The sequence below is a fragment of the Lagopus leucura genome, unplaced genomic scaffold (assembly GCF_019238085.1).
Source record: "Lagopus leucura isolate 7727_CA_CO unplaced genomic scaffold, USGS_WTPT01 Super-Scaffold_73, whole genome shotgun sequence".
NCBI classification, from domain to species: domain Eukaryota; kingdom Metazoa; phylum Chordata; class Aves; order Galliformes; family Phasianidae; genus Lagopus; species Lagopus leucura.
This window is the reverse complement of record NW_024962252.1, coordinates 102,569,976-102,580,957: the sequence shown is the minus strand read 5'-3', so window position 1 is coordinate 102,580,957 and position 10,982 is coordinate 102,569,976. Positions and strand designations below refer to the sequence as shown.

Sequence of the window (10,982 nt, the reverse complement as noted above, 5' to 3'; positions counted from 1 at the left end):
AAAAAGAGAAAAAAAGAGAAAAAAAGAGAAAAAAAGAGAAAAAAAGAAAAAGAAAAAGAAAAGAAAAAAAAAAGAAAAAAAAGAAAAAAAAAAAGAAAAAAAAAAGAAAAAAAAAGAAAATCGAGCTGCACAACAATAACCAGCCTGACTTTTCAAATGTGATGAAGATTTGCTGCCAAAACTTTGTAGGAATCACACAGAATAGGACATATAACTCCAGTCCAGTTTCCTTACCTTACTAGTATGTTTCTATCACACACATAGCCAAACTGGAATTTCAACTGAAAATACAGGGTTTTCATAGTCACCTGACCCAAAATTACCCAGCTTTGCCTATTCAGGTGTATACCATCCCCATGCATTTCTCAACAGCTTACTGCAGAAATGAAAAGCTGACAACAGAGCTTTGCTCTGCACTGCAGGTAATGCACTGATCTCTATGAGTCTGTATAACAAAATACAGGCTGGATCGCTACCAGAGCTTCTGGACACTGCCATGTTTGACAGCAGTTAAAGACTACTAGGACTAGAATCTTTATACCAGCTGGTAACAATCAAAACAAATAAACCCAAGGATTCTCAGTACATTGCCGATCTATTCAAGAAAGAAGATATAAAAAAAAAAAAAAAACATTACCTGACATACTGCTTCAAATTACCTGTTTTAAGAGCTTTAAGGTAATCTCTCAGGGCCTCTCTGACTTTTGTGGTTCCTTCAGTTCTCATAAGCTCCTTCAGAATATCACCTTCTCCTTTCTTTTTGCTAACATTAATCTAGAAGTAGAAAATTGACAAGACCGAAGAGGCACCTAAACATTAGCCTTTTAGGTTCTGGCAACAAATGTTGGCTTTGTTTATTCAGAGGACAGCTGCAGTTTCAAGTTCATTATATTCTCAGTTTATCCTATCTTTGCTAAAAATAACTGTTTTGGGGTTTTCACATAAATATAAGTATCTCTCCCTCCTCCCAGAGTAGCTTTCTGAAAGTATAACCAGAGGCACGTGCTGCACAGCAGCAGGAATCTGCAGAAGCCACAGTGTCAATTATTGCACAACTAGCGAGGATGTTCCTTGAGTTCTTAGGTTGCTTTTTTTTTTTGTTAAGACTACAACAACCGGAGCTCGTCTCAGATGCATGTCAAAAACTGGCAAACTAGCAAAGAAAACAAAGCACATTCCTAGCAGACAAAATCTGAGAACAAAGATAATGTATTATCCCAAGTACAAAAAATAAAAACACAAAGAGCAAAGTAAACCATCAAAGTGTAATTACTGCACTTAATCACAGCATAAATCAAAACGCGATGCCTATGCGTTAACGTTTTCTTTAAGAATGCTGAGCCTGCATAGCCATATCAGGATTTCACACCTACCTCCGTATCATCTACCTCATTTTCTTCTGACAGGTTAGGAATTTCAATAGATCCCTTATGTTTCTCACCAGACTCTTTCACAGTACCTGTATTAACACAACAAATTCTTAAATGCATTATTAAAAACTATTTCCCCCTTCAGAAGAGTTTTATACTTGGAACAGTTTCCTTGAAGCAAGATACCTAGAATCTAATTCAAAAGAACTAAAGAGCAACAAAAGGTCTCAAACGTGTCACAATCCTTTTGCACTATTCTCAGAACCTTATTTTCCTGTACAGATGCATGAGGTACATGCACACAGATAAGCCATCACACAACGCTCATTTTACACTACTGTTCTGCCACCACTCCCATCTTCCATCATCTGCTGTTCTAATGCTCTTCGTTCTGCAAAGATGCGTCGGCCATCACAGAATGTGAAGCTAAAAAGGGAACAGCAGGAAAATGACCCTCTTCCTCCCTTCAATGTCTCTGCCCTTTATTTGGAAGCTCCCCAGAATGCTAGCTAGTTCTTCTGGAAGGCCTGGAAAGCTCCTACCAAATAGGCACATATGTGTACATCATGGAAAGTTACACCAGTGAAACAAAGAACACTTGCAGATATTTGAGCACATTCTCACTCTCAGTTGATTTACTGGGAGCTACCAACTCCATTACAGAAAACCTTGTCAGAACAGAACGAGCTCTGCATCTCTCTGAGCCCAGGCACATCACTTACCTGCACGGCTCCAATGACCGTGTCCTGTGGCACGAGTCCTGCGCCATGCTGCATGCATGCACCTTACTGTGAAAGGACTTAACATTTTGTTTTCATTCCAATGAAGACTCTTTCCCTGTGCCTTGCAAAATCATTTAATATTTACATTTATTCACCTTTAAGGTCATGTTAAAATCTCAGTGGAAAGCGGGTGAAAACATGCAGTTATGCTCCAAATCCTGTTATTTTCATATTGTTCAGTCTACGTGAAGAACCCTGCATTTAGCATGACTGAACAAGGAGAATTATCATAAAGGCCAACATCCTATTTATTTGCACTCTCTCAGCTATGTGGGAGCTAGCTAAATCCAGCTGAACACAACGCTCCCTCCACTGCACCCTGCAACAAGTGCCAGCCTTCAGGAGCCACTGTGCACAGCTGCAACCTGATGTGCTACGGGCCAGCATTGGAGAAGCACAAAGCAAGGATACCCAACCATTTCAGAGTGAGAAAAAGAGCTAACAATGGTCAGTAGTGCACAGCAGGGCACAGTGCAAAGGCTTGATCTCCATCAGGATTTAATTCAGTGAAGCACAGCACAGTACACAAACCCTCCTCTGCCAAGACAACCAAGTCTACACAGCACAACATAAGCAGGGAGTCCTCTCCTGGACTTCTCAACGTCTTCCAGGAGAACGCAGTTCAACTTCAAGTAATTAAGTATCAAGTAATACACTCATTAGCTTAACAGTGTCACTGCTATGCTCCTGAACCCAATGCAGACATGTGCAGTCATCTCAGAGTTCACTTCACTGCTTTCTTCCACTTCCAGGATTAGCACAAGCAGAATGTGGTAAAGCAAATTTTGTTTCCAGCTACTGTCTTATTGTCAGACAAGGGCAAGCAGGTAGGAAGAATGTTTTTATGTGCGCAACATAAACCTGACTTCTATCCACTCAGATGCTTTTATCACCAACTTCAAGAAATCCTAAAATACGGATTCTCAACTTACACAGAGCAGAACAACAAATCTAGATTTAGGAAAACAAACACCTTCAAAAAGCCGCCTGTCCAACAGCTGGTTCCTGTGCTGCAGGGAAGCCCCAGCAGCTAAAGAGCTGGGCTAATCAGCCATGACACAGCTCTGCATTTTTATTATTGCTGTGACGTTAGCAGAACGATTACCCTTATCAAAACAAAACAGCAACACTCTGATAGCAGAGTCAGGAGTCAATGATTTGTTTCCCATCAATCCACTATTTTAAAAAACTGACTGCGAAGGCATGTTTCTCATTAAGACGACTTTAAAAATAGTGCTCAAATGCCTATGCTTTAAAAGCTTCCACCACCACGTAGAATAATCCATTGAAATCCTCACTGAAACGAAGGAAGGAAACAGCAGCCTTCCTGCCCAGCCCAGCGCCACCAGGCAGGGCAATTTCCAGGGCTATATTCCCCACTCCTGCTGCTCAGTGATCTGAATCGCTGGCAGAAACACTCTTCCCAAACTGACCTTCACAAACTGACTGCAAGTTTCGGGATTTATGTTATTTTGCTCTGAGATACCCACGTTTAAATTAAAGCTAGAATCCCCAGTTACCTAGAAGACTTGAAAAAGGAACCGATGACAAAAACTACCGTTTAGCAATTGAATCTCTCCTCTCAGCGCTAACCAGGAGCTCCACCTAAAGGGGCAGCACGATGGCTATTAAAATAGAAAGAAAATCGGCCGCAGCTCTGAGAACTTCGTTCCTGTAGAGCTGAGGCCGCAAAGACCGCGCAGCGAGACAGACAAGGCACGGCGAGACAGACGGACAGGGCACGGCGAGACCCCGCAGCCCGAGCCGGCCGTACCTTTCCAGGAGAGCCGCAAGTTCCACTCGTAGAAGAAGATGAGCCGCCCCTTCCGGCTACTGCAAGACGCCTCGCCCTCCACCTGCTTCAGCTCGCAGATCTCGCAGCGCCCGGCCTCGCCCTCCACCACCAGTCCCACCAGCACCTCCCGCAGCTTGCTCCGGGACCAGCTGGTCGCATCCCGCTCCGTCCTGTGCGGGCCAGCGGGACTGCTGAGCGCGGCCGCCTCCCAGCCGCAGCCGCAGCCGCAGCCGCAGCCGCAGCCGCAGCCGCAGCCGCAGCCGCAGCCGCAGCCCAGCCCTCGCGCTGCCGCCGCCCCCCGCTCTCCTCACCAGTGCCAGTTGTTGACGTTGGTGCCGTCCGCGCGCTCCTCTACGATCCAGCGCGGGTCCCCCTGCCCCCACTTGGCCATGGCGGCCCCGGCGGAAGGTGCGAGAAAGCCGCGCCGCCCCGCCCGCCGTTCTCCCGCGCCCTTCCGCGGGAGGGCCGAGGCAGCCGCCCGCCCCGCAGCGCCCCGCCCGCAGCCCGGCTGGAGGCCCGCCCTTCCCGGCGCCGCGAGGAGGGTGGCGGTGTCCCCAGGTGCAGTCAGGAAGGGGCGGCGCGGGTGGAGTCGGCGTTTGTGCCGTTGTATACGGGACATTCAGCGCACCGCTCCTGGGACAGCGTCTGCACAGCCATCCTCGCACAGTTCGCCCGCGCCGCTCCCCCCCCGCCCGCCTCCCAGCAGATAGCGTACTCCAGGCACTAGCCCTCTGTAATCACAGTGCACGTTTAATTCCGTTTTGTCACAGTGTCATCGTGGTTTTCAATAGTTCTCTTCATCAAGCATAGTTATTGTGGAAAAACATCCTCCTCCTCCTCCTCCTCCTCCTCCTCTTTTTCAAGCTTGGCATCCAAAATAATTGCCACTTCTGAAAATGTTACTCCTTTTAGTTCCTTCTGAGGGGCATGCTTTATTGGATTGGATGCTAATGAGAGAGCTGACCCAAGATCTGAGTGGTCCTGTAAGAAAAGAATTAGCATCCATGACAAATGCTAAGCATTAAGCTGTATAACCTTGTATATTCTGCCTTTGAAGCTTGCAGAGAAATTATTGTCTCCAAGGCTGCAATTTTCAGGAGCAACAATACATGAGAAGCCTTTGCTGTATGCAAAGATGGAAGAGAATCACCCTCTTAGAAAGGAATTGACAAACAGCCCAAAGATGTTCATTACTTCACGTAGTTTCTTTTTTCCCCACTGCTGGATTCAGCCACAGGTTCACAGGTTTTTGGATAACTATTTCAGGAAGAGGAGTAATACCAAATATCTTTCATTCTATACCTTTGATTGTAAAGCCAGTTACCTGTTTTGCTGTGATGTTAGTGGTGGTCTCAGCACCTACATTTCTAGGTTCAGTGGCCCCTTCAAGCACTGCATTTTCTTCACCATCACTGTCAAAATTTAACTGTAGCATCTCAAGAAAACTCTGTTTTCCTTTGGCTTCAGGTATGTCTTCAACACCACCTTCCCTGGTGCCTTCCATGTTGTTAACTGCTTCCATTCCTCTAAAAGGGAGCAAAAAGAACTCATAACACCTTGATCTTTCAAAGAGCTACGTGACAAAATCTTATCTTGGCTGAAGCAGGGAACAATAGGTGTGCTGATTTCAAAATTATTGGGATTTTAACAACATGGAGGCAAGAACAACCTTGCCTCCTGAAAGAGGAGCATAAGGCTAAGTGATTTGCTAAAAAGCAATGATTTTTGATTCAAGATTAAAGGGCTTTAGTCTCCTCAAAGGATAGATTTCATAACCTGTTAATGGAATACACTATCAAAGGACACAAGGAAAATGCTGAGTTACTGGAATTATCAAAATGGACATTTTTTTATTAGCTAATATTTATAAATTCGTGACATCAGCATTCTACTTACACATCATTCATGCCCTCCAGTTTCACTATGTTTTTCAAACTTCCATTTTTGTCAGTCATAGATGGATTATCAACACCCTCCATCTCCATTTGCTTCTTTCCATGCCTTCTGAAAATGATAACTACATTAAAATATAATTCTTTTTGAAGATTGGCTTTACAATTGTTTTAAAAACAGAATGTGAAATATTGGTGTCATAATTTTAATACAATGCCTAATTTCCATATCGTTCTGGGGATTAGTGTTGAGAACGGCCTACTGTTCTGTACAGCTGTTTGAGTCTAAATTAATTGCAGCAATGTAAACATTCACTGTCTTCTTGAAGATGTATTCCTTCTCCTCACCTATATGGCCCTGCAGCAAACTTTCCCTGGATTTCAGAATACAAGGTAATGCAGATTGAGGAAACTCAACTCAACATGTGCACTACAGCTACTTTTCACCCCCTTCACAGCTATCCACATCTCTCCATTTTTAAAAGTATTTGTTTTAGATGTTTCTCCATAACAAACACAAAAGAAATCAAATTTAAGTTACATTTAAAGTCTCTAGTGCCTGCAGTAAAAAGCCTAACTGCTTTGATCTACAGCAAAACTTAGGTAACGCTTGATCCAAATACAAGTAATTTATCAGATTGGCATTTTTAAAGCCAGCCTTTGAGGTAAACTTACCAGTTGTCTGTCTAAATTATATTGTTGAAGTAAAAACATTTGTACCTTTTCCTTTTAATAGAAAAAACAATGTAGATCAGGAAGGCTATGAGGGTGCAGGCTAGCACAACACTGAGAACAATGGTTGCAATGAGTTCAGAAGTTACTGAGAATGCAGGACCCTCTTCCACAGCAGTAGTGACAGGTGCTGAAAATATTTTCTCCAGCTCTATCTCAATGTTCTCCTGCTGCTCTCTGAGTTTTCTGAAGACAAAAAAAAAAAAAAAAAATCAAAGTGTTTATGATTTATCAGGCCTTTGTTTTGGCTTGCAGACTGGTGAAGAAAATAACAATGCCACATGCTGCTCTACCTTTTCCAAAGGTTCAGACTTGTCATGTCTTTCTTTTGGGAAAAAATGCCTTTTTCTAGAAACCATCCCTGGTGCTTATGAACTGAAATGCTGCAAAGTTTGGAAATTTGAACTTGGAAGGGCAGAGTCCTCTATATAAACAGTTCGTAGATACCAACAGTGCTTTCCTTGCAGAAAAGAGATCATCCATGCAGTGTGCTTCCTATGACCACGGGCCCCATTGTTTCTATTTGCCACAAACCAGTTCTCATGAAAGGTACTGAGTCTAGAAATTACTTGCTTTTAAATAGCCTTAATAATATGTTTACATGAGTATATATTTATACCTCTGCCATGTATAATAAAATATACCTGAAATTCAAGTTTTTAATCAAAATTCTGTAATTCATAGCAACATCTATTTTAGTGATATTCTTTCTTCTCCCATTTTCTTCTAAGATGACTTTTAAACATATTTTGAACAATTAAAAAGACTTATTCATGTTTTCTACAAACTCTGGAAACTAATTTTGGATAAATAATGAAAGCTTTCTGCATTCTAAAATTTCAGTTTAAGCTTGCATGTAAGTGTCAGATAAACTGTTATTTGATCTAAAACTGTCCCATCATGACAGAAATAATTTTAGGGAAAGAAAAAGCCTAGCTGCCTAGCTCTGACACGTGGAAGATTTACTATACAGACCTTTTTACATCTTCTGCAGGTATTTCACCATTTGCATTATCAATTGCAATAATTTTTATGAAGGTTTCGTTAATGGTGTTTCTTGCTGTCCTTTCGACATCATTGGAATAAACTTCAACAATGTATACATTCCATTCAAGTTTCTCCTCCAGGACCCTGCCATCATGTTAAGAAAACATTTTTTATTAACTGGGAGATGAGAAATTCTTTTACGCTCCAAACTGGATGACAGAAAACTGGTATTCAGTGCAATATGTAGCAGCTAGTCAGCATTTTAGTGCATCAAAATGCAGGATTATCATCAGCAAAGGAATTATTTGCCCAATATCAGTGAGGAGCAGGGAAATAATATCCAGTCCTTTTCTCTGACATGATGCATTTCGTTACTAAGAGCTATATAACCTTTGTACATAGCCCAAAAAATCTTAGATAGGTGCCATAAAACCATGATCGATCAATTAGAGTTAGCAAACCCTTATACCTAGACTTCATAACCAATATTGCATGATACATCATATATTTATCTAGTCCTGCTTTATCAAATCAACATATGGTTTATTTCATTCTTTTTGTTGTTGTTGTTGTTTTTCTTATAAATTCAGGCAGCACTTCTTACAGAGTACCATGAACAGTAATGGAAGAAGGGAAATTTCATCTCCTAAACTTTATTTTCTCCCAACTCATTATTAAAGAGAGGATCACACTGGATCCAGACACTGGATCAGAACATTGGCCTGGTTAATCCACCATTTTAATATGCATCAGTACCAGCTGCTTCCAGGAATGAAGCAAGAGCAGCTCCAGGATCTCTTATTTAATTCTTAGCAACAATAAATCAGTGGCATGATAGCGTTAAGGTAAAGCTTATTTTCTCCACTCTTCAAAGCCCCTAAAATTCTGTAAAACCAAAGCATTCTGTGTCTTCATTAATAATGGAAAAAGGCCAAAGTAAGTTTTTAACTGTACTGTGGCCATCCACATACTACTAATCTCCTAGTGGTGTAGATGCTGAACCTTGAAAAGTACTGCTGTTGTCCCAGAAGGGGGATTTCTCATTTGTAGCAAAGGGTTTGTGGACTTGTGACTCTTGTCAAAGAATGAAAGATCTCTATATCTTCTATCCTGTTTGTCTCCACATGTGCACACTGGGCCAACCAACCAGGAAAAATATTTCCCTAGGTAGCTGAAAATTACAGAAACATTATGGTAGAAAGGGATCTCTTGATATCATCTAATCCAATGACACTGACATTTGTCAACTCAGGCCCAATTCTTACAGGTAAAAATGGTGTATCCTGCTGATAGATTCCTGAGAACTCCCCCAAGTTATTCTGCATTACACCAGGTTTCACAGTTTGAAAATATACCTTTTTACTTCATCAATGTTTCTTTCAACAGCGTTGATCTTCTGATTAAGAACAAACACCACAATGTTGCTACTGGAGGTGACATAAATAGTTGCCTAAGAAATAAAAGAATTGCATGTAAGGCTTTCTGAAGCATTTGTATCTCTCTCCAAGACTGACTTAAAAACAAACAAACAAACAAACACACACTGATGGCAATGCTAAGAATGAGAAATCAATTTCTTATGTCATTAATTTCAAGAGAAGTAAGTCTTTAACACAGCATTCTAAGCAATTCAAAAGTTGAAGAATATATTAAATTGTAACTGAACCAGTACAGAGATCTACTAAGCTTGTCAGCAAGGTGTTGGGGAAAACAGCTTGCCAGATTTTCATATCTTACATTCTATTTCCATATATGTGATTAAAAAAAAAAACATTTCCAAAACTAAAGTATGGATAAACTGTGGAATTTCTCATTCATCCAGATTTCTCTGCACTATCTCCAGTTATACCTGTCAGTGATCTGCATTTATTATAAAAGAACTATTTAAAGGACAATTATCTAACTAGTTTCATATTTCAAGTCTTTGCTGGGGTGTCTGTGTTTTGGACATGTATAAAAGATGCAGTGTAGCTGCTGTGTAGCCACATGGAGGTTCTTGCATTAATAAAGGGGATAGTCTAGGAAAAACTGCTCCAAGGAGGAAGGAGGGGAAGTTGTATCAATTTGCAATGCCTGGTAGCAGCTCCAAAGTAGAGGTAAATCTTGATTTAGCCATAGCCTGAGCTAGTTAAGAGATTAATTTGGTCCATAAGCAGAACAATATCCTCTAAAAGTCAACTTTCATGTCAAGATATTTCAATAAATTAAAAGAAAGAACAACCTCATAATTCTCGCCTGAACATACGTAATGAGTATTGGTACATACCCAATAGTCTTACTGTCTAGTATTAACTGTTTTTTGGGGCGGGTGTTTTTTGTTGTTGCTTTTTTTTGTTTGTTTGTTTTTCAGTCATTACCAAACCTAGCCTTTATTTTATGGAGTTTTGACATAGAAAGTGGTTAGGACTGTAGATAGCATTCTCCCTTACATTGACTGTTGTGTGGGCTGTGAGTCCACCTTGGTCTGCAGCTTGGAGTTCCAGAAAAACTGATCCAGCTCTTCTTGCTAAAAAAACTGTATAAATCTGCCCCGTGTTTTCATTGACATCAAATTCTTCTTGATAATTCAATAAGCTGTATGTCAAAAGTCCATTGCCTCCTGCATCTGGATCTGTGGCCTGGTTTTATAAAATTAAAAAAAAAAGCAAAGGCAGTTTTGAAGCACAGTTTGTGACTTTTGGGCTGTGCTTACCCTTCGATCATAAAACTGCAGTTTCTCTTTGGAAGACTGGATAGTTCAAGGATAGTCACATTTTTTCTCTTTGCACTAGCAAAGTGGGGCACAAGTTATCAGAATCAAACCCAGTGTATAAGAAGAGGAAATACATTTCCCAGAGAGCCTAAGAAGGTGCTACAACTGCAAGAATAAAGAAAGCAGACTACAGGAACTGAGAAGCATGAAACTTAGAAAGAGAAAATAATTTCTCCTTTTTGTAGCTCATTTCCCATTTGAGTTTGATAGATAACAAAGCAGTTAACAGCATCAGTGAGAGAATGGTAGCGTGTGCAGTGTGTAATCCTTTAAGCCCTATAGCTCTAGGCAGCAGCATGAGTCAGAACAGACTGCATCTCTCTTCTGAAAGAAACACTGGCAGGACAGGTATGGAGTAGTCCCCTAAACACCCCATCCTTCACCCGCATTATGGTCAAACTGGATGATGAGCAGAATTCGACTTTCGAAAGCAGATTTAACAGCTCCTTTAAATCTATTTGAACAAGTTGAAAAAAAAAATCAAATATTTGAAAAGTTTTGTGTCCTCCTGAAGAGCACAGAAAGATACTCTACCTGAACTGTAATAACTGGGTACTTGTATGGCACAGAGCTTGGTATCAGAGCAGAGTACATGCTATTCAAAAATTCTGGCTTTTCATTTACATCCTGCACTGCGATTGTCAGCATCACCACATTTTGAGCAAACAGTCC

The 10,982-nt window shown here is 41.1% G+C and overlaps 2 protein-coding genes across 2 annotated transcripts in view; both read right to left on the bottom strand.

Moving 5' to 3' along the window:
- The window catches only part of LOC122189416 (activator of 90 kDa heat shock protein ATPase homolog 2-like), an 8,670-nt gene extending 4,306 nt beyond the window's left edge, over positions 1–4,364 (bottom strand). The window contains exons 1-4 of the mRNA XM_042888586.1: positions 4,259–4,364; positions 3,927–4,117; positions 1,374–1,459; positions 660–774 (exon numbers count right to left, since the gene is read on the bottom strand). Of these exons, the coding sequence (XP_042744520.1) occupies positions 660–774; positions 1,374–1,459; positions 3,927–4,117; positions 4,259–4,338 (472 nt within the window). The 5' untranslated portion in view covers positions 4,339–4,364. The remainder of the gene's footprint in view (positions 1–659; positions 775–1,373; positions 1,460–3,926; positions 4,118–4,258) is intronic.
- A 393-nt stretch (positions 4,365–4,757) lies between these two features.
- The window catches only part of LOC122182234 (protocadherin Fat 4-like), a 32,157-nt gene continuing 25,932 nt past the window's right edge, over positions 4,758–10,982 (bottom strand). The window contains exons 25-32 of the mRNA XM_042875347.1: positions 10,845–10,981; positions 9,988–10,176; positions 8,914–9,008; positions 7,547–7,702; positions 6,560–6,757; positions 5,844–5,951; positions 5,272–5,473; positions 4,758–4,928 (exon numbers count right to left, since the gene is read on the bottom strand). Of these exons, the coding sequence (XP_042731281.1) occupies positions 4,758–4,928; positions 5,272–5,473; positions 5,844–5,951; positions 6,560–6,757; positions 7,547–7,702; positions 8,914–9,008; positions 9,988–10,176; positions 10,845–10,981 (1,256 nt within the window). The remainder of the gene's footprint in view (positions 4,929–5,271; positions 5,474–5,843; positions 5,952–6,559; positions 6,758–7,546; positions 7,703–8,913; positions 9,009–9,987; positions 10,177–10,844; position 10,982) is intronic.